Raw genomic sequence first — 23749 nt, 5'->3', positions numbered from 1 at the left:
TCTTTCTGTCAGTCAGGTACTGAACTGCAGTCTCTCCCTTCCATTAAGAGGATTGCTTTCCTTTTAGGGGGCGGAGGGTGCCGTTTTGATTTTTTTTTTCAATTTTCTTTCCCATTCTTCTTGTTGTCAAAAGTGTATTAAATTGAATGTATTTCCCCAAGGTTAAAAAAAAGTGCCCTTTTCCTCTAAGTAACAATATCATGAACCTGACTTTCTGGTAGTGTGGCTCTAAATACATCCAATTGCCATTAAGGAATAATTTATTCAATTATAAGGCAGGAATCTTTGGTGCCTATTTAAACTCATTTTCTACTTGAATAAATGCACAGTTTAAAAAGCCAAAAGATAGTGAGTTCGCCAATAACAAGGTTTTCTTTCTTGCCAGTGTTTGGAACTCCATCTTTAAGATAACCTTCAAAAATGATATTAGAGTATTTAAGGTTTTTAAAATAATTTTCTTTTTAAACTTTCATGTACACTTCTATACTCACAACTTCAGAGAAGCCTGTGGCCTAATAATTTTTGGTTTTCATTATGTGAAATTGTTTCATAATTAGGGAAATACAGGGAAAATCATATTCAAAATGAGATTTCCCCCAAACAGCCCTTTTCCCACTCTGGGCTGTATAAGCAAAAGCATACGTGAAGAAAGTAAATATGCAGATTCTCTAAATGATTCTAAATTTGTATGTAACTCCATCACTTTGTCAGTTGACCATTTAACACAGTGTCCCGAGAAATTTAAAACAAAAAAGAGATACATTACACCAATTAACTTATCACTGAGTGATATTAAAGGTGAACTTTCCTGGTCTCAGAAGAAAACTCAGGGGAAACACAAAACAACCTTCAAAGAATGCAAAGAACGAAGATGATATTTGGACCTTGGGAAAACATAAATGTCGAGTATACAGGGGATAGAGGTATATGGTATTTTCATTTAATTCTTCTATGTCCGTGTGTACAGTTAAACTGGGTTTTCTTTTTAAAGATCAGAGGGATTTTTTTTTCCAAACAGATGTTCACTCTAGGCATTTGCTTAAATATGCATGTGAATAGATGTACACGGCCTCGTCATCCAAGCTGCTCTGAAAGTAAAGAGTGAGACAGCCTGGCGACACGTATGGAACCAGTGGGTCCTGGACTTCGAGATTCCGTGCACTAATGCAGTTTCTGTCAGTAAAAAGTCACGAGGCATACAGGTGTATAATAGAGAATCACTTTTCAAAAAATCAAAGACGTACACCTTCATGAAAAACTTCCTATAATCCCCTTTTTACTTTTCCATTACCAAAGAGGGGAAAAAATGACACCCTGTCCAAACACCAACCCCAGAGCTAAATATTTAAAATATGAAGTACTCGGCAGACCAAAAGTCAAGCAAATGTTGCCTTGCCTCTTTTTATAAGGATGCATATAAAATTTCATCTGATGAGTCCCACAACTATTGATGGTACTGCTGTTTGATATATTCTTAAAATTACCTTCAAATGTCCAGTTTTCAACTTTGTACGAGTCAGCTAAGAACAAAGCTTAAAATAACTACACTGTTCACCTCAAAAGTCAAAAAAGAAATCAAAAGATTGGAGGTTAACCTCATCAACCATGAGATGTTGGATAACACCAAAACAGTAAATTTTATATTTTACAAATTGATATTTTCCCATAAATGAAATGGCTGAAATGTGCTATGTCTTCTATGCATTAAGAATCCACAAAAAAATGGGTGGACCATAGCCAGATCTAATAGTGGGTGTGTTTCAGTGAAGACACTGTCAATATGCCATGTTTCATTTAATAATTTAATAAAAGTTAAGGTTTCAGGATGCTTTATGAAAACAAACTTTGTGTAGCTGCTGGCACCTAATAATTTACCCAATTTAGGCAGCTGAAGAATGTCTACATCTTGCCAGCATTAGAGAGTTAACAGCCAGCTCCCTGCTGTGCACTAGACCTGGGTCTGGCCCCCACGAAAGAGACCCTCCAAGAATGGTGAATGGCGTTCCTGGGTTGTGGCCATGTATGACCTCTGCCTCAATGGCCAGGGACAACTGAAGACAGTCTTTTCTTAAGAGCTGAAGCCAGGGCCCTGGCTGGTGTAGCTCAGTGGATTGAGCGCGAGCCTGCAAACCACACAATCGCGGTTCGATTCCCAGTCAGGGTACATTCCTGGGTTGCAGGCTAGTTCCCAGCAGGGGACTCAGGAGAAGCAACCATACATTGATATTTCTCTCCTTCCTTTCCCCCCTAAAGATAAAGAAAAATAAAATCTTAAAAAAAAAGAGCTGAAGCCGGGGAGGTTCATCCTAGCATGCCTGGTGCACCCCTGCTCTTGAGGATCTGGATCCATTCCCATCATGCAGAGCCAGTGTCAGCTACTGGACAGGACCTTCAAGGTTGAAAGACAAAGCTAACAACCTTGAACGAGTTCATTTTGATCCCTTCTAATTTCCTCCTCGCAGCATGCTCATAGGCACTAAGCAAACGAGGGAACTCTGGGACCCATTTATTTTTCACAGACTTGTACACATGTGAGTTGGTGAGCCAGACATGAGGCATGTTCCCAACGAGGGCTGACTAGCCTGTTAAGCACAGCCTACGTGTTGCCTACCCTTCATTTTATATCACGCATGAGGAAGGAACAATCCTGGTTAATCCACAATTAACTTCAATGCCCAACACTGCTTCCTTCCTGGCTAAACCCATCACTCCCACACATACGACATTTCCTGTTGAATCCGCAAATTCAAACTACACCTTACGTTTGAGGTGTGGTAAAATTAAATGTCACGCGCCATGGTTAGGTAAAAATTCTGATTTAAATATTTCAGTGACCACATTTCTGTGCTCTTTCATTGCTTGAAAACAATTCTAATGAAGTTAGAAAAGAGAAATATATATCTCAGATTTTAATTCTCTTACACCTGACCCCAAATTTTTAAGTGTAAATAAATTGAAAAAAGTCTTAGTTTCATTTATCCCTAAACAGTCATTTGTAGTAATAAATGGTAATCCAGGAGGTTGATTTGATTGAGGTTCTAGTCACCAGAATGTATAATAATTTTAATTAAAAGAAGAGGAAGACAGTGTATATGTAGCATCATACTTCCACCAAGCACATTTGTCTGCAAGACGTACATGCTATTTAATGTTAGTAACTAAATAAATGATCTTCACAGTTCACTGAATCTGTTGTCTCCTTACTACCACCACCAACCCGCCCCCAAGCTATTTTATATATTCTAGGACACACTGGAAATAAGCCAGACAGCCCTCTGCTGTTTTTCATACCTAAAACAGCAGCATGGTGGTTTTGTGTTTACATATTTCTTATATGCTGTGCTTTCAAGCATGAAGAGTTAAAATTTACTTCACTACAGAAACAAGAACCAAAACTGCCAAAAGGCGATCATAGACGTAAATCGGACCCAACAGGTATATTTGCCTAATATTGTTTCAGCACTTCTTCCCTAGTATTACCCACTGGCCATGTGTTAGGTCTGGTACAGACTACAGGGCGCTCAGAAAGTAATTGAAGAGAAGTTTTGTTCCTCTTTATTTAACCACGTGTAACGGTGCAGAAGCACAAAATCAGGTTCATCCCCAACTACTATATTTCTAATGTCCCCTTTGGGAATAAATTTCAGCATATTGGCCTTTCCCAAATTCTACAGGAAGTTTCCTATGTCCACATACAAAGTACTCCTATGTTAAAGTATGAATTTATCACTCTGGGCAATTATTACCTAATGCTACTCTCCCCAACACCCTAACATTTAATTGATTTAGGCATGAGCAATCTTCACAGTGGCTAAGGTTAAGTTCATTTTAAGTGTCTTATGTTTATCACTTGGTTTTTAATATCCAATTAGATAAGACCAAAATCACTGCCGAGATCCAAGTGGCAATTATTTCTTACGTTAGAGAACTGATGTGCATGCCTGACCACCCCATAAGTCACTGCTTACACCAATTCTCCTACCCCTCCTCCACCCACAGAATATATGGAACCTGAGCAAATGGAGGGGTTTGGGCAAGAAATCAAGGGATTGAAGAAAAAAAAAAAGAAATCAAGGGATGGAGGTGACATCCCATCTGTTCGTACATACATATCCATCACAACCTAAAACTGCCACCAGATATACACATAAACAACTGAATTTTCAGGCGTTGAAAGGGGTCTTTCTGTAGAGATCAGAGGGCCTTTCTTCACCCTCTTGTAGATAATGCAGGGAAGCCTGGAGGTTAGAAGTGACTGAACAGCCATACAGAGTGGCAAAGGCTGGACAGGAATCTGCTCACCACAAAGGCCAGCTCCGTGCTTGCTCTCATGCTGTTGCTCCTCGCGGCCTGCTCGCAGTTGGGGTGCCCTCTCCAGGCTCTGCCACGAGTGCCAGGAACAAAGGGATAAACAAAACGATCGTCGGTGGTTTCACAACCCGCATAAATATGATGTTTCTCTAAGGTCTTACCATTCTTTTCTTCCCAACCTTCAAGATCAAATCTATTATCTTTCAATTGTTTTACTCAGAATGTTTTTTGAAGTAAATTAATCTGCCCACATGTCTATAAGGTGCATATCCAAAGCCACAGCAAATTTTCAGTTTAATCTCTTCTAAGATAACTTACTGACACTGTTCCAAGTAACTTTTTAAACAGGTCATGTTCACAAAAACTTGAGGATACGACCTTATACTTCTATCCAAATGTATCCCAGAAAATGCCAGATAGCTTGATCTGTTCCCCACTGAAGCTAATCACCAAGGAGGAAGGGGTGGCCAAAGAAAACCGACAGTCATTCATACTTCTTTTTAATTGTTTAACTTTATTACTGTTGCACCATTTATACAATTACATATAATTTCAATGCATCCATTGTACATTTTTTTGTTGTTTTTTATTTTTATTTTTTCCATTTTCCAATGAGTGGTGTGTTGGTGTCTGTGACACAGAATGGAGGAGAAACTGGAACTGCAATGAACGCAGACATTTTTTTTTCATTTCCACTGACCAATAAACAGAACTACAGGTGCACCCAACCACGGACATGCATTAACTCGTCATGAGAAATCTAGGGAGGCCTAAGTCAGATGAGAATGTTTGCTCCTCCCCAAAATACCTGGGGAGGAAGAATGGAGTACTGGCATGGAGATACACGTGGACAGGCTAAGTGGGCTGTCTGAAAGTTGGCATTCATCCACAAACATTAAAAAAATATCAAAATAAGAAAGGCTGCAAATTAAAAAGAAAACACAGAAAATACTGCTTTCATAAAGATCTGATTGCCTTGGAACGGGCCCTGCGGGCAGAATCAAACGCATCACTCCCAGCTCCCCTTGCAGAAGACAAGATATCGGATCTTAGTGGCGGAGTGCAAGTAACCGCAGTTCAGGTACAAAAGGTGTACTGTACTTTCAGACATTGACCTTTAACATCCGGGACTGATTGGTAAAGTTGACTGAAGGTATATTAGATATTTCCCCACAAAAATACTATTTGGATTCTCCCCACCCCCTCCCTCCCTTGATGGGACATCTTTTTTTTTTTTTCTTTCCTTGGGCAATACATATCATTACTTCCAATTTGAAACAAGTTAGTATAGGAGAGAGACAGACAAGAGACAGAGAGAAACAGGTTGTTTTTAAGCTGGAATTTCTTTTTCATAGGCTGTCCTTGTTATTCCTTCACTGCTACGGTTTGATCAGAATTAGCTGCCGGGGCCTCAGCAGGTTTAACCTCCTCTGCTGGGGCTGCGGGGGCCTGAGCCTTGGGCGTGGAACTGGGGGCTTCCGTGCCTGCTGGGGTCTCCTTGGACGATGGGGCAGCCTCAGTGCTGCTGGGTTTTGAGTCTGAAGCTGGGGCCCCGTCACTTTTCGTTTCCTGCGAAGCAGGAGCTGCGGGAGCCTCAGTCTTTGTGGGTTCCCCTCCCTCCTTGCTCTTGTCATCCACCTTGGTGGCCGCCGCCGGTTCCGCGGGAGCCTCGGCCTCCGAAGCCTTGGGGGCATCGCTTGCAGCGGGGCCCGAGGTGGCCACCTGCTCCACTTCCTTCGGGGGCTCTGGCTTCCCCTCGGCTGCTCCCTCCGTCTGCTCAGGCTCTGCCTTCGGAGCGTCTGCCTTGGCCGCCTCTGTGTCTTTCCCACCTTCCTTGTCTTCGGGTTTGTTGGCAGCATCCTGGGCATCCTTCTCCAGCTTCTCCTCCTTACCCTCCTTCACCTCGGTGGTCTCCGCGGCCGCCTGGGTTTCATTCTCCTTCGGGGTTCCCTCCTCTTCCGTCCCTGCTCCTTCGGCCTTCTTGTCTTTGTCCTTGGCCTTCTCATCATTCACATTGTACCCCTTCTTCTTCTTGCTCAGCTTGCCTCCCATCTTGGAGTTCTGTAACACAACACAAAAGAGAACAGAATAAAAAGGAGTTACTTGTAGTTCCAGACCGAATGTCTGTGCCCCGTCCAAAATTCACAGGTCGAAGCCCTACCCCTCAATGTGATGGCGTCTGGAAGTGGGGCCTTTGGGAGGGGGTGAGGACAGGGAGGCAGCACCCTCCTGAAGGGGCAAGTGCTGTCGGGGACACACCCCGCAGGGCTCCATCGTCCCTTTCCCCATGTGAGGACACAGCAAGAGATGGCCACCTGTGAGTCAGGCAGCAGGTCCTCTGCAGACTGAGACTGCCCACATTTTGATCTTGGACTTCCCAGCCTCCAGAAGTGTGAGAAATAAGCTTCTATTATGTATAAGCCACTCAATATATGGCAATTTGTTATAGCAGCCAGCCTGGATGAAGAAGCTTGTCAAGTGTGATAACTAAAAGAGGCTTCCCTTTACAGAACACAGTACAGAGTTCAGAACACTACTGAACCGGATCCTTGCAAACGATCAGCATGGTGGAGTTCTTACCTGCATTTTGCCAAATTAGCAATAAAATAGTGAATTGTTTTTTTAAAAAAAGAGCTCAGTTATAGAGTGTCTAATCACAGCAAGTTGAAGAAATAAGCTGAGATCAAAGAATCAGTGATTAACCACTAAGCTTGTCCATACGAAAGAAAAGTGGAAGAGTATTTGCTTCTTATCCACCCTCCAATTTCCAGCTCAGGTCCCCAATAGTGAACAGTGTACAAAATGGCTTTAGCAGCCGTATTACATCTCAGAATAACCACTAAAGGACTTCATCATGTTTTCCAGAGAAATGGCACAGCTGTAATCAAGCACAAACCACAAGTTTCAAGAAAATACTTCTTTCATTATTTATTTATATAGTCATATAAGCACACACATCTTCAAAGACCAGAGTCAAGCAGGATTTGGTCTATCTCAGTAAGTAGGAGCAATTAGAGGAAAACTATCCCCCAAGAAATGAAAAGCCTAGTGTCCCCAGTTACATTTAGGTTGTTACTTGTGTCAGATTTATATTCACTGCTTTTCAAGTTTTTGGCTTAAAACAAATAGTTCCCTAGCAATATAAAAGTGTCCTTCATTACCAGTTTTCTGATTAGGATTCAAACTAGATACACAAGTCCAATGATCATGAACAACCTTGTTCACTCAAAGTCACGTCTGCAACTTACTAGAGGCTGACATTTTTGATCGGGCATAAGAACATAATTTCATATTTCAATGCTGAAATTTTTTTCCTCTGGTACCAAACCATTAATTCAGATAAATAATTTAAATTTATAAATAATAAATTCAGTCCAAAACCCTTGCCAGAGCTAACCAGGCACTGCGGGTTTTTTTTTAAACACATTTTTTACGGGATCATATATCAGTCGGAACCCACGGAAATGTTGCTCTTTAGAGGAAAACCAGTTGCTGTTTACTGAGGAAGCATGGCAGAAATAACATTCCAATATCCTCTTTCATCCCCACAAAGAGACAGAGAGAGAAAGAGAGTGAGAGACAGAGAGAGACAGCGCCTTGACCTGGGCCCAAGTGAAGGTTATGAAGTATGGGTGGGACCATCTGATTTGGTCCCAGCTCAGGGTCCACTCCTGACAGAATTATAAAGTATACCTTGACCAATCAAATCATCTTCTAAAATATTATCCTTTTAAAGGAGAAATTTTGCTGTTTATTCATTATACTCCTTGAAACGATCATTCACGACAGTGAAATAACCTATATTTATTCTAAAAGCTGGGTGTTGTGTAGGAGAGCACTAATCTGAAGAATCCTGACTGAAGTCAAAACTTGGCTCCCCACTCCATACGTTAATTTCCTCTCTGGGGAGACTAATAGTTGGAAGAGAAAAAAAGCAATAAACTGAAAGATGGCTAAAATACTAGTTTCTATTTTCAAGAAAGACCTTTATTATGTTATCAAAGAAAGAACTTCTCTCACATATATTTTTTTAAAAGGAGTGATTTTGGGTCATAACCTACTTCAGATATACAGTGGGCTCTATGTGACTTAATCTTTGGTTATTTCTCCCTCAGAAGCGGGAGCAATCGTATGTGGTAAAAATATAACCAAACATACTTTTATTCTATTAGCAATCACAAAGGCAATAAATAAAAATATAAAGAGATAAACTAGATCAGTATTTTTAAATTGTAGTTACAAATCTTCCACTGAATTCTTAATTAGCCGATACGGATAAATGGTGTTATGTCAAAATCACTTCCGTTCTTACACAATTTCTTAAGTAATTTCAGCTCTTATTTCAAGATCCCTAAGAAACAGAAAACCTGACAGGCCTGCCTTTAAGATCCCCTCCCAATTCTATAATAGAAACCCATACACAAACTTAGAAATCACAAAATGGGAGACAAAGTGTAAATGTAGACTTTGTTGTGAATGTAATACAGGAGTGCCGCTCTCTGACATGCACAGCATGAAATTCTATACAGTTATCTCCAGAGGCTTCAAGTCATGTTGCTTCACAGACCTACAATCTCTGTTGCTAAAACTGGCTTCCCGAAACACAGTTAGGGCCACTTTCTATTCTCTGCTTTAAGCCCAGCTGTGATTAGTTTCTGGGTAGGAAATGAAGGTACACAACCCAGTTGGAAGTAAGAAGGTGTCTCTTCATTCCTTCTGATTTTCAAACACAAAGTTAACCAACACTCCTACCTTTTGACAGTCTTCTTGTGTTAGTTATAGTGAGCTATCAGAGGGAGGCTTATAGAATTCACTAGAACCCTGGAAAAGCAAGGCAGCTGGTTATTTCCCAAGACAATACGTATGAAAATCTTGCCTACACCCAAGAGAAAATTAAAATTACAATTCAAAACGTATTAACTGTTCCCTGGGCATCAGGTACAATCCTAACCCTAAACACATTACTGAGTTATTTTATTCAATCTTCTCAATGGTACCATATGGTAGTAAGTATACCATTAGCATCCTCCTTTTCCTCATATGGAAATTCTAGCCAAGTTCATGGAGCAGTAGAAGCAAGAGGCTGAGTCCAACAAAACTAGGTGAGGCACAAAGGTACCATCTTGGAGGTCAAAGGGAACTCCCCTAAGAAGCTGGCAAATGGGCAGAGCTCTCATCTCAGGAATGTCACCCACCTGGGTCACCGGGATCATACAGATCTGAGATGACTCAGAACTCGTGATATTAACAAGATAGTGAAGAAAGGCAGAACTTCCGGTGCTCTCCGTTCCTCTACTTTGCATCACCCCATTTGTTAGTGGAGCTTTGAATCATGATCCTTAAGAAATCAGACAGTGATGGGAATATATTTTAATAATTTTTCTCATTTCTGTTACTTCTAATTTTGAAAGAAATCTGTCGGTATAGAAAAGTGTAAGTTGGAACTTCTAAGTTAAAAAAAAAAAAAAGACACAGCAACTAGTCAATCCACCCTGGAAATCACTTAAACCTAAATCTAAGCTACGGTGAGACAACTACCTCCACGTATGTCCACATTTGGGCCATTCTCTAGCCACTGAGTGGCCCAACAAGAAAACCGAGACCAATGCCAGTGCACTGAACTCCGTGTTGATACGATACCCAAACTAGGACATATCAGCATTTTTACAGAGCAGTTAGAATGCAGCATTTTAGAAGATTTTTCCAGGAGTTTGTAAGTTGGAAAGTTCCAGGCCAGTTACAGGTTTTAAATGCCAAGAGCTTTGCTTTGGGAATATCAGCACAAGGTCATGGTGACTTTTAAACACAGTAAGAACAAAGATTCATTACTCTCACATAAAAGAGGGAGAGAAAGAGAGAGCGTGCGCTTCTCATTTTTAATACAGTCTCCCTTCACCTTCCCTACACTGTTTCTTCTCAGAATCTACTTCTCCACGGAATATAATCTTTTTCTCTCTCTTTTTTTTTTGCATTTTAACTTATGGAAACTGAAGCCTAATATTCTATCCCATAAGCTTGTTCCATATATCTTCAGAGGCACATAAGAATGAAAGTATTTGCAGTACAGGATGGAAACCTCAACCCCATTCTGCACCAAAGCCTAAGAAATTGTTTTTAAAATAAGGAAGCCCATCAGAGTACTTTCCTTTTCTCCGGCGCTAAGAGGGGGTCCCAATTTGACAGATGCCCATTGCTACCAGCGAGTGGAGTCACTGAGCTAAATTGGTTCTAAGCAGTCTCTTTGGAGGACCATTCTACCCCTTCCAGGGACAGAGGTTCTCAGGTCCCCAGGCCCCACTACCTTTGGTTTCTGTCAAGAAAACTGCCAGCGCTTTCAGGCACTGACGTCACAGTCCTGCACACCCAGAGCGTGTCTAATCAGTACTTTAGCCAATATGGGCATTATTTTTATGGCTTTCCAGTGAAATGTGAGGTGCCTGGGAGCTGTGATTTACTGTTTCCTTTCTTTAGTCCTTGAAATATAACATTTACTGAACAGTCTAGTTAGGTGTAGGTGAGAGAGAAGAAAGGAAATACTGGATCAAAAGGAGTTCAGTAAGAGACACAACAATGGCATTGTCATTGCCAACTTTAAGATTTCAGCCCTCTGGGGCAGGGCTAAGTGTTAGCATCCCATCAGGCATCCCAGAGGCCAAGGTCATCCAAATAGAACCCTTTAAAGAACCCTTCTGCATCTTGGTACCATGCAAAATTGCTGCTAACTAACAGCCCCCCTACTGAATTTTAGATGTTTTCATATGTAGGTGATCACCACTTGTACTTGTTGAATCTTCATTACGACAGCGCTGTGTGGGTCACCTAGATTAGCGAGGGTGACCCAAGTGTTTTGGATGAAAAATGCAAACCCCGGTTGTAGCACTGCCCCTCTTCAGAAGAATGCAACCTTGCATAATGACACAGTTTCCAGGCATTAACTATCCCAGCACCGTGGGGGCTTATATGCACTGTATTCTCCCTACAATTACTACACACTCTGTGACACCTCCCCCTTCCATTTCCCACTGCCGTAGTTTTACATCTTTGTTACTGTCGATGATTCTGTGATAATAAAAATTACTCGCATGTATTAACTAGTGTACAAAACAAAACAAGAAAATGACTGATACAGAATTTCTCCATACGATCCAAAGTCCCGGTGTTTATGGCTCCACATTGTATTTTTATGTCTCCTGTCTCTCACTAATGGCATCTTGGTACTTCCTATGTAGGCCAATTTGAATGGTACCAAGGTCCCATCCTTTGCCAAATTTCTACTTTAAAAATGCAAACCTGGATTAATTAACCATTCCATCTAGAACTAAGAGAATATAGTTCTCAAGGATGATACCCAACAGATGGCAACGAAGATGACTTCAAGTCCACAGCAAGAGCCGACATGAATATGCAACAGCGTGCCAGAGACCAGAATGTTATTTCTGCTTTCACTGCTGCTTCACGATGTGCTCTAGACAAGAAAGAGTCTTTTGATTCTTTTACATCTTCACATCGCAAGAATGCTGAGGATGAATCAATGTTTCTTGACAGTTAAATATGTGACTGCGGCATATTAACTATACTCTTGAAAAAGCAATTGTCACTGTGAATTCAGGGCTACAAAGGTTCAATGGGTTCATATACAAGGCAATCTATGTTGATTTTTTACAGTAACAAAGTTAGAACTGACTCACGAGTTGCACCTGCAGACAAACTACATCACTAGACAAGTTGAGTTTATAATTACTCGGGCTGAAAGAATCCAAGTTATTGATCAAACCCAGCTGAAGCATATGTTGAGATAAGAGAAAGGAAAAACCATCTTTTTTTTACCTTAAGGAAAGGATTTACACATATTCTTTTCACGAAGAAACACAACCAATTTAAAATTTTTTTCAATAAGAACAGAAAAAAATTAAAATATTTGCTTATGCCCAACAATTTCTATTTTCCACAAATGGCTGTCCTTTTCTTTTAAATGGTCGAGATTATTATTCTACAAGAAGAAAATGAAATAAAGATAATATAGCCTATGTGAATTTTTGCTATTTCTACCAGGGTATGCTTAGTCACCATGATTTGCTGTCAGGTTTTATCAGTGCCTAGTGATAATTCTCATCATTAGACTTACTGTTCTCAGAGTCTGATTCAGTCAAAACTTCTACTCAGCTATTGTAACATCACCAACATTTAGGAGGTGAGAACATCCTCTGGGAAGAGGAAACTATAGTAATAATTGTCAACCCATGTCTACGTTTCTGAAGCATACCTATTAAATATCAGGAGTAAAACGGTAGAGAAAACATTTTCAAGACAATTGATTCTCTTGTCACAATAAAAATTTTCATTCAACATTGTAAAAATGTACCTTAAAAATGTGTAAGAAATATTTGGAGAAGAGGGCACACATACACTTCTACAACCGAATTTAAAAAAAGAAAAAAGAAAAGAAAACCACAAAAACTCCATTAAGATGATTCAGATCTTCAAAGTCAGAAAGCCCTCCAATACAATGGAAGATTAATCACAAGGGACCCCTCCATTTTTCTCCATCATGAAAATCCAGGTCTTTGGGGCTCTCTCATCCAAAACCCAATATGCGGAGTGGCCTCAAGAACTCCAGATATTCCAAAATTATTCTAGAAAAACAGACTTGATCTTAGTGGGACAAGAACGTTTTGGAAGTGGGGACTAAGTGTAAGCAATGACACGGGACATAAGTGAGCAACAAGCCTCCTCTAGTCTACTAGGAGGGTTGGGATACACAGACACAGTTCAAATGAGGGTCAGGTAAGAATCATAGCAGAGTGAAAAACAAGAAAGTTTTCCCAGAAGAGATGACCTTTAGTTGGATTCAGGGGGGTCAGAAAAAAGGTTTGTGGTTTGTTTGTGGTTTGATAGTTTGTTTGTTTGTTTTTTTAATCCTCACCCAAGGACATTTTCTCATTGCTTTTTTAGAGAAAGAAGAAGGAAGAGAGCGAGGGGGAGAGAAACATCAACTGGTCGTCTCCATACACATCCAACTGGGGAACGAATACACAACCTTTTGGTCCACAGGATGACGCTCCAATCAACTGAGCCACACAATCCAGGGCCAGAAAAAATTTTTATAGAGAAGGTGGAGTTTGAGATGATAAAAAAAATATCAAAAGTACTTATACACACAACAGTTACTCTGTTTAGGTCTGTCTCACTATTTAGTCTTTACATTTTTGGCCCATTAACAGTCTCATCAGTCCTACGAGGAAGGAATCATCACTATCTCCACTTTACATGAGGAAATTAAGGCATGTTGGAGGTAAATGACTTATCCAAGATCATTCATCTACTAGTCTGGAGCTGTGGAGTGAACCAAGGCACTCTGGCTCTTGAGTGAGGTCTGCTAACCATCACAGCAAAGTGCCTTAGAGGATGGCTCACCTGTCTATCGATGAAGATGGGGACATGGAGAGTGTGTACGTCAGAGCAAACTTGTAACAGGAAGGGCCTCATCAAGAGTGTCAGAAAATCCTGTGTACATTTAGGACAAGGGTGAGAACACACTGACCTGGAGGAGGAAACGATGGAAGGTTCGTCTATAACAGTTGCCAAAGAGAATGTATTTAGGTGGCAGAAAGCAAAAAAACAAACAAACAAAAAAAAAAACAGCCCTTAAAGGGGTTAACGGGAAAAATAAATGTGTCTCAGAAAAATGTGTCTCTCTCAAGAAGAGAGAATTCTAGAAAGCAGCTTGAAGTTATAGGCGGCTGCAAAAAGGGTAAGAAATTGTGTGGCTTGATCTGACGATGCATGGTCAACTACTGGCCTGCAGTGACTCGGGTGCAGGAGTGAAGACACGTGCCTCTCTTTGGAAGGGCGCAAGGAGTATATGAAGAACCAGGAGAACCCCACAATGGTCAACATAAAACAGTGTAGGCAAAGTGAAGGCAAAAGTCAAGGTTCTGGAAGCCTCAGCAAGTACATCAAAATTAAGCTTGGTAAAGAGGGGCACTTACAAAATAGATGCGGGGGAGGGGGGGGAATGAGCGAGGTCAATTTCAAAGTTACTGGTTGTTCCTCAACTCCACATCAGTGTCACTCTCTTTCAAATGAATATGGTCAAATCTGAATCATTCCACACCAAAGACTCAATAAGATCTTACTCTAGTACATGTTAGATCATGTGTCTTTGAAATAGTCCTTTATCTTTAAGTACTTTAGGTCTTTACTTATCAGCAGTTTATCTTCTCAGTTCCTTTCACATTCCAACACTCAGGATTTCTCGAGTCCTGGGAGGAAAAGGACATAGTTCATAAACTTAAATGTTAGAGAATTAGCACAGTCACCACTAAACCTGGAGAGGTCTTATTGTGAGACAAGTTGGTGTGGGCAAGTAAAGAAAATAGACTCACTGCATTATGAAAGGGTTTAGGAGACAAGGGAATGCACAGGTGTCTAGCTACCGATTCTCAATGAACGAGAAAAAGAACCTCTTAAGAACTTCCTTACTCTCCTTGTTACTTTTCTTGTTCCATCGGGCTTTGTCTTAGATAAGCCATCCATCTTTGGTTATTAGTCTGTATCTTTATTGCTTAACCATCTTGTATTCCATTGTATTGCATTGAGAGTCTTAGCAGTAAAATAAATCTAGCCTCCCTTGAATATTAATCAAAAGCCTTTCTTCAGATTTACTCAACATATCTCTGATAACCTCAGAACAAAGATTTTATTTTATGGGTTGTAGTGTACAATGGGTTTTTGATAAATACCACACACTCTGAAACATGCAACAAAGACTATCCAGAGTTTATAAACTCAGCTTTCACTGGGCAGTAGAAATAAGTGTGCTAAATTATTACTGAAATTTCCACTTCATTGAATGAGACATGGCCAAGTTCCAAGGCGCACCACAACAGCATATTCTACGGCATAGGACCCGTCACGTATAGAGGAGAAGGCAGACGTCACTATGGTATTATCGACAGGGTATTTTTCTTTAAAGTTATCACGTACATATTGTAGAAACCAATTGTGAGAGTGTATCTCCTAATTGATTTTACAAGTTTTAATCATAAAGCTCCAAAGTGACGCTGCTCTAAATAGGACAAGTAATAGCTGGGCTTGTCTTTGAGTATAAAGGTAAACCGGATGCAGATCTCTTGCAGAGGATCTGTCTCCCCCTTTAACATATCCTGCCGCATGAAGCAAACACTATCAGAAAACATGTATTATTCATTCTCGTCAATAGTCTGATATGCCTTTAGAGTCTGCTGCGCATTCACATCACTATTTATTTGTACTTAACAGGTAGTCCTCTCAAAGGCCCTGGCTGCAGGATTCTAACATAGGACTCTATATGAATCACCTGCTCTTTTAATAAAGCTAGTAAGTGAACCACACCCAGCTCAGGAAACGCAGGCTGCTGAGGTCACTTCTGAACCGTCCTCTCTTCCACAGACCCAGCAAGCTAATATGTCTTTTTGCCTCAACTACTTCCGAACTCTCAAGACAGTATTAAAACAAAGCACAGGGGAACAACTTATAGTAGTGGAGGTATTTTTGCTGCTTATTGATGGACCAAATAGACCATCTCGGGCTTGGAGCCAAACATACTTGCACAATGTAGTCCACCTGACGAAGCCAACTGGGTGGCCAGGAGCAGGGAGGGGCCCCCCATACCGGGAATAACTACAATTGTATTTTGAGGAATTTCTAACTCCAATCATAAAGAGCTATTCACACTTTTTATAGCCACCTAACATTGTCAGATATTGACATTTTAATGCACCTTTTTTGGCATCAATAACAAATATAGTATTTTTAATCCTTAAGCTATTTCATAGCTTTATCATTTCCAAGGAAAACCATTCTGTAAGTTTTTAATCATGTCCTTGATTTTTTTAAAAATGCATTTTTTCTCGGTGTTATGATTAGCACAAATCAGGCAGGGTTCAGCAAATGTATGCTGAGTGAAGAACGTATTGAATCCCCAGGCAGTAGTATGTGCTGAGTCTGCCTTCAACAGACCCCTCACTGCCACGCTCTCTCAGCAGCATGGTGTAACACTGAATGTCCTCCCTCCTCACAAATCCGAATATGGCCCTCAAAATTCCTCAACCAAACACTCTGCCCCTCAACTGTTCCTGTTCATACCCCCTCCACACTTGTGCCTTTTTCAAGGCACAAGTAAGTATCCTGTCTACTCGACGAGGCATTTAGCAACGAGGAAACAGTGAGGGTATGAGTCCCGGAGGGCTGTAAGACTTTAAAACATGACTGATGGCTATTCCTCCCTAACCTGAGAATTCCTTGAAAAGAATATGTTTTTTACCCCAAGATCCCATATGGTAAAAACGCAATACATGTCTTTTTAATGAACGAATAGGAATGAATTCTAAATAAAGCAACTGGAATTCAATATCAATCTGCCCATCATTCATGTGACCTGGAGTAAAGTCACTCATATTCTCTTATTTGTCAGCATTTCAATAGAATGTGTTAAACAGTAGTGGTGGGATTCCTGTGTATAAGAATCATCAGAGGAGCTTATTAATAGTGCAGAGTCAGAGGTCTCTTTCCAGAGATTAATTAAAGAGACTAGAGCGAGTCCTGAGTACCTATTTTTTTTGACAAATCAACCACAGGTAAAGCTGAGGCCGTTGGCCCCAGACACACTCGCAGAGAAATACAGACACATGGAGTTGGCAATGACATTGAGTCAGCTAATGCTTTCACATTCTCTGTGACAACCACAGCATGAAAAAAACCTTAAAAACCAATGTGGTTACTCCAGGTGGTTGCAAAGCTGAAGGCAAGCATGCATGTAAGAACCCATAGCTGCATGGAACCCGAGGGAACAGCGAACAGAAATCCAATGAGACCTCATAAACTCCCGGGCCATTTTACCTTTGGGTTCTCTTTGTTACCAGAACCACAAATATGTTAGAGTTATCAGGGCTTGTTCTCCCTTCCAGACACTCCCCTGCAGAGAGTAGCCCCCTGGGCCTCTGCCCACAGCAGCAGTCCCATCAGCTGCAGAGAACCTCCCACACCTACCCCAGGCCTTAGGTGACCCTGTTGCTCCAGCAATTTCGGCCACTGGTGCAGGGAAACAGTACAGTGGCTATTCGCCTCTGTAAACTGCCTTTGATTGTATTCAAGGTTTACAGCATGCTGTGCAAGACAATACTGTTTTCAGAAGCATCCACTTTATGTAATTAGAGTTCACATTTCAAAAAACAGGTTTTTCTCTTTTAGTTCAAATAGAACTTTGAAGTCTTGCCAATGAGTTTTGAGCCTGGATTCAATAGACTCTATGGGAGAAAGCATATGGGCAATGGGGCCAGCAGGCCAAGTTCAGCTATGTGAACTTTGGCAGGAAGTTAACCTCAGCAAACTCACCCATAAAAAGAAAAACTGGGGGAAGGGGGGGGCTGTTAATAGCATCACACAGAGTATTTGCAGGAAAGGCTACAGTTCAGCTCATGACACCGTATTCAATAAATTGTCACTGACTTTCCTTACCTGAAGCCATTTCTCCGTCCTGTTACCAGGTAAGAGAGACTAAATCTGAATGTCAAGAATGCCTAAGTAAAGCACAGGTGGAACTAATTACTGTATTCAAAACAAGCAAATAAATAAAAACTGATTTAATTATCACTTTCCCTAAATGTCTAAATCTTAGATTAAAGACTGCAAAATCCATTGCATAACTCAGATTTTTAAAGGGAAACAAATGTTATACTAAATGGGCACATTTTAGGAAAAGATGAATGACAATCAGGAACACCAAATGTTGAATGAGCCCAGTGTATATGAAAAAAGCACTACACAAAAAATCAAAAAGGAAAATGGCCTTTACAGCAACATTCAGGAAAGAAAGGCTCTTTTCCAAACTGCATTTCCATCTTATTTGCTTTAGGTAAATTGCCAGGTTGTGGCAAAGGCCATGCACAATACTCGGCTTTGCCTATTTCGCCTGTTTGGAGTTCAATAATAATTTTCAAATAGAAGTATCAATAGATCTTTCCCCTGACAATATTTTACTTTTAATCTACAGCTACTAAACAGTGTGTTCAAACACAAAGTAAAGAATGAAGAGATATCCTTCCTCAATTTTAGCATAAAATTCAAAAGAGAAGCCAGGCACTTCTCTCTATTTTTCCTGTAGGCTTAGAAAAAGCAAGTCAAGAAAATCCAATTGTCCAAATCCATGAGCACTTCTCCGGAATCAGGGAACCATCCACTAGGGAACGTGGCACTGCATCCTAGGCCACACCAATAGCACTTGGCACTCAGCTTGCTGACCCAGTGCTAAATACCATGTCACACGCGGAACCTAAAACAGGGTGGTGATTTCATTTCCCTGCGGCATCCCTCAGTGTGCTCAAGCCACGCAGTAACTCACCTGAATCACTCTCCTTAGAAAAGAAACTAACACCATTCATTATCCATTCTTTTGTGAACTTGGCTCTTTAAACACCTGTTAAATTTGGACTTGAGTCTCACCATGGCCACTATTAGTTGCTCATGTTAAACAAATCACTTTTTAACTCCCTAGGACTTGGTCTCTTCATTTGTTAGATAAAAGGACTAGAGGTGCATTCCTTTGGTTTAAAATGTGTAGTCCTCACACAAATGTGTAGTAATAATGTATGTATTTAACTCTACGGCATTGAACACTCAGATTCACTTACGCATTTATTTCAGGAAGACCACAAACGTCTAGGCACTGTGTTAGACCCAGGGGGACCAATGAAAAACAAGGCTGACTCTGACTTACTGACAGGCCTTTCAGGTCTAGAGTATAGGAAAACTACACCTAGAAAAAGTGTCAAAAGGAGCAGCAAATAGCTGTTAGCCTGTGGCCAGGTTGTGACAGTGTGGCTTAAACAATTTTTGCAAGTGCACTTCAACAAGAAAGTCAACTTCTTTTGCAAGACTAAAAATGGAAAATACATAGACAGGGGCCCAAACCGTTCCTAGTGAAGCTTCTGGGCTCTTGATGTCCCTCCAATCTTTCGTGCACTTTCTGAGATGAGGACCAAGGGGGAAACTGTTATAAGTGGGGTGCTGAATGGCAAGGGTGGAAAGTCATGCCAATACCAGACAAATAAGAAACAAGTGGAACCTCAGATGTCAATTAACAAACATCTCAAAATTCACTCCATCAGGTACAAATTCCTTCTGCTTAGTAGCCCAAGGGTCCTTCCTTCCTATGCACTGAACCACATGGGTGCCCAAAGTCCACTGTCTGTAAGTGTACTCTCAACTACAGGACATTGCTAAATAGCATATGCCATTGACAGTGAGAGTCTTAAGTAATCCTGGAGTTGTGACAGACACAGACGAGGAGAGGCGAACTGTCTTAATAAGAAAGGCAGAGGCAAACGCGTCACTCATCTAAAACAGAAAGTGGGAATGAAAGATGTACTTAGTGTGATGAAGTTTATCTGACTTATCTAAGGTGGCAAAATTCAACCTCAGTGGAGATTCTGAGGGTTCCACTCCTCATTCCCGCCACCAGCCTTGCACTCCCACCACCACCTACCCTGTTACAAGTGACAACATTTCCTGGTTGACACTAGGCACCCGAGTGGGGCAAGAAATTTCAAAACACACAGTAGTCTCAGACTGGCAAAGGTACGAGAGATTCCATAGGGCTCTTGGGTGTAAGGAGGGAATAGAAGTTTGGAAGGCAATACTAAGCACCAGCCCATGAGTCTCTTTAAATGGGGAGAACCCCAGTGAACTCACAGCAGGGGTTCCCAACCCCCAGTCCTGCTAGGGCCCAGGCTGCACAGCAGGAGGTGGTCAGCAGGCTGGCAGGTAAGTGAACTGGTCCCTGGTGCCAAAAAAGTTGGGGACCACTGCATTATAGTATCAAGTGTGTACACTATTTTTCTATGTCATTAGACCTAATAAAAATTAAGTTGAACTAAAGAGAAGGAGCATGTCTCTTAAAACAGCATCTCCTAGCTCTTGTGACTATACATGTATCCCTCACATCTATGGACCTACAAGGTTTTTTCTATAAAATGAAGGAATTGAGCTGTTTCATCTCAAAAATTCCATTTGTCTAAAACACTAATACAATAGATACAAATAAAGAAAAATGCGCATGTCCCAAATTATTTACATGTTTGCAACAACGGGTTCAAATAAATAGACAGACAGATTGCTGGTTAGAAAAAAATATGTAACTTGAAAATATCAAAAATATACCTTCAGTCTGCTGGAAGGTTAAAAAGAAGTGGAGGGCAAACTGAAATTACCTAAGACCACCCATAAAAGAACGAGCATTTATTAAGATAAAGATCAGTGTCAGAACACTGTCACGTCCCTTGGTGTCAAGGTGTTAACCTAACAAAATGAGGACATCCAGCATAGACAGTGCTTTCAGATTTATTCTTTCCATTTTTTATTGGACCTCTTACCAATTTAAGCCTAAAATGTCTTCAGGAGCCCTACTAAGCACAGTGTATAGTAAAAACTCTTTATACTAATCACTTAGGTTGTGATACCTTCAACGTGGGACCTGCAATTCATACTGAATTAAAATCTGAGAAATAAATACAGTTACTCAAAACTACTGAGTTCATCATCAAATACTGAAGATTCATAGCAAACGGAACATTTCATCAACTGGCCTCGCTTCCCATAGGCACCTAGTTTTATTCCTTTTATAATGTAACTTTGAAATAGATCATCCTAAAGTCCAAACCATCCTCTCAGTCAGGCGAAACTGTCTCTTCTTACTTGGGAATTAGTGAAACTTGCCTGTTGTAGGTGATTATAAAGGAGTCACAGGATTCCCCAAACCTACTCAAGTCTTCTCAGCTCCTCTGGTCACTCTGCCTTCAACAGACCTGTCGCCGGAGCAGACACAGTTTATTTCCTGGCAGTCATGAGGAGCGCTCAAGGTCAAACAGATCAACGCTACTCATCAGCAGTGAGAGGGCCATGTATTTGCTACAGGTGCATCCTGTATCACAGCAATGCCTTCATGCCTCCCTGGGAGAGAAAGCGCACTTCAAAATGGGCACAAAGGAGAGATTATAATTATTTTAGCAAAAATCTGCTTTTTCAATACAATTGTTAAAAATAAGACAGAGCCTGCTTATGATTCCTGTACAAATTAACTATGCTCATCTGTCCTCATAGGGACATTTTTGTACACAAGATGATGAAGTCCTCCCAGTTTCTTCCAGGAAGCCTCCTGAATGTGCTAGCGCTTATCATTGGAGAGGAAAAACGCATGAACCTTCTCTAATAATGCAGGCATGTAAGCTTTCTCTCAGCCACGGATTCCAGCCTGTACAGCGGACTGGTGTCGCGGCGCACACCCATGGTGACCAAAGCGAAACCCGTGGCGCAGTTCGGAAGTCAAGGCTCTGTGATTTCAGGGCCGACTGGAAAGGTAGGGATTATTTTGAGACATTTGGGAAGAATCTTGATAAATAAAACAGAAATGGGAAATCAAATTCCATACTTTGCAACTATTCTCCCAAAAGTGTCATTGTCCTTATAAAAGGTTATTAAATAAAAAAAAAGGCAATGTTAAAAACAGAATTAGCTAGGTGTCTTTAGTTCTAGAAATGAAAAAGAAAAGTTGACTATTTTCAGCATTTTGTTGGATATTTCACTCACGAGATGAAAAGCAGAAATTATAGAATTGAACCTTCTTCCAGAGCAGAGGTCAGCAAACTGGACCACCTGTTTTCAAAAACAAAGTTTACTTGGAACACAGCCAGGCTCGTGCATTTACAAAACGCAGCTGCTTCCATGCTGCAAAGGCAGAGTTGAGTAGCTGTGACAGACACTGGCTGGCTAAGTCTCATGCAGTTACTATCTAGTCCTAATGCAGTCCTTCAAGGAAAAGCGTGCTGACCCCTACCTAGAATCTTAGATGAACATACTCAGCCAGTGACGGAGTTCCTGCTGTCAGATGGCGTAATCCAAATCTAAATAATGCTGCAAAGAGTAATCCGGCCTTGCTGACTTGCAATAATATCATCAGGAAAAAAGAATGTTACATGGGAATGTTTTTTTTTAATATTTTATTTATTTATCTTTAGAGGGGAAGGGAAGGAGAGAGGAAGAGAAACATCAATGTATGGTTGCTTCTCCTGCATCCCCTGCTGGGAACTGGCCCCTGCAGGGAACTGGCCTGCAACCCAGGGATGTGCCCTGACTGGGAATCAAACCGCGATCATCTGGTTCGCCGGCCGGCGCTCAATCCACTGAGCTACGCCAGCCAGGGCTACATGGGAATGTTTTAAGATTAAGAAATATCAGCGCGGCACTTCCCAGTTCAAAAAATCTGGACCAGTCATTGAACCTCTAAGGAGATATGATGCCACAGCACAAAATCCAGACCAGAACCAAAGGAAAAAACATTGCCTGGGCTCCAAGCCAGGGTTCCATCCCTTGCTGCTGCATGGCAGAGAATTAGTTGCCTAACCTCCCTCTCTGTGAGCCTGTTTTTTCATAAGCATAAAATGGGGGTAATGGTAACATGTAACAATTGAATAAGATAAGAAAGACTTCAATGCCTCGCTTGAGCCCAGGGTGTGGTCTGTGGCGCCCTCCAGATTGCATCACGCCCAATATTCTCTGAAGTGGAGATGCTCATCTGTATGACACTTCCATAATATCAACAACAGTCAATGGTGAAAGTGAAGCTCTAGAAAACACAGCTGTTGCTTCCCTTTCACTATCCCTAGACCCGTCTCTCTCATTTTCAAGGCCCAACCGAAGCTCACCCTTCCTTCCATGACTTCCTTCACTGACTCACCACTCTTGGTCTTCCTGGGAGACACACCCACGTGCACAGTTTTAAGAGCCTCCAGGGATAGCCCACTGACAGTCATTTCCTAAGCTTCTGACTTCTGCGCCCAGTGTTACACCACTGACCAAACATGACGGCCCTTAGGTTCTTCAAATTCAAGATTCTCTTACGTGCACTCATTGCTACCTTTCCCACCTACCTAAACCTACTCCTTTTCCTGTGTTCCCATCCAAAAGACCAGACCCACCACCCACACGACTGTCTAGGCAGAAATATGGGGGCTTTGTGGACCAATCCACACAGCCACCACCCCCACCACTCTCGTCCAATTGCTTATGTCCTTCTCCCACTTAAAATCTGTTCATAATTCCACTGTTAGGTGCTGGCAAACAAATGACTTGATGTGTTGTATGTGCTTCTGAAGAAAGATGGCTTGGGGCTCCACCTGCCATTCTGAACCAGAAGGACAGAAATCAACACTGAGGGTGGAAGAGCTAAAAGGTAGGAGGCTGGTATCTGGGTAACACCACCGAACTGCCACATCAGCCCTGGAGACTATTTCTGGAATTCATGTAAAAGAGAATTAAACTTCTCTCTCATTTGAGTCATTATCCTTGTGGATATCCTGTTCTATCTACGCAGCAACACTGAATTCTAACAGAGTAAATTTCTCAA

General features: G+C 41.2%; 1 protein-coding gene across 2 annotated transcripts in view; it reads right to left on the bottom strand.

The window, feature by feature from the left end:
* Nucleotides 1-4814: 4814 nt before the first annotated feature.
* Nucleotides 4815-23749, bottom strand: part of BASP1 (brain abundant membrane attached signal protein 1) — a 68776-nt gene continuing 49841 nt past the window's right edge. For both annotated transcript variants that reach the window (XM_037063041.1, XM_037063040.1), the window contains exon 2: nucleotides 4815-6372. In XM_037063041.1, the coding sequence (XP_036918936.1) occupies nucleotides 5677-6363 (687 nt within the window). In that variant the 5' untranslated portion in view covers nucleotides 6364-6372 and the 3' untranslated portion in view covers nucleotides 4815-5676. The remainder of the gene's footprint in view (nucleotides 6373-23749) is intronic.

This window comes from Sturnira hondurensis, unplaced genomic scaffold (assembly GCF_014824575.4).
Source record: "Sturnira hondurensis isolate 20B ecotype Veracruz unplaced genomic scaffold, ASM1482457v3 Scaffold0014384, whole genome shotgun sequence".
NCBI lineage: Eukaryota > Metazoa > Chordata > Mammalia > Chiroptera > Phyllostomidae > Sturnira > Sturnira hondurensis.
Note: the sequence above shows the minus strand (reverse complement) of the source record. Positions and strands in the feature narration are given on the sequence as shown.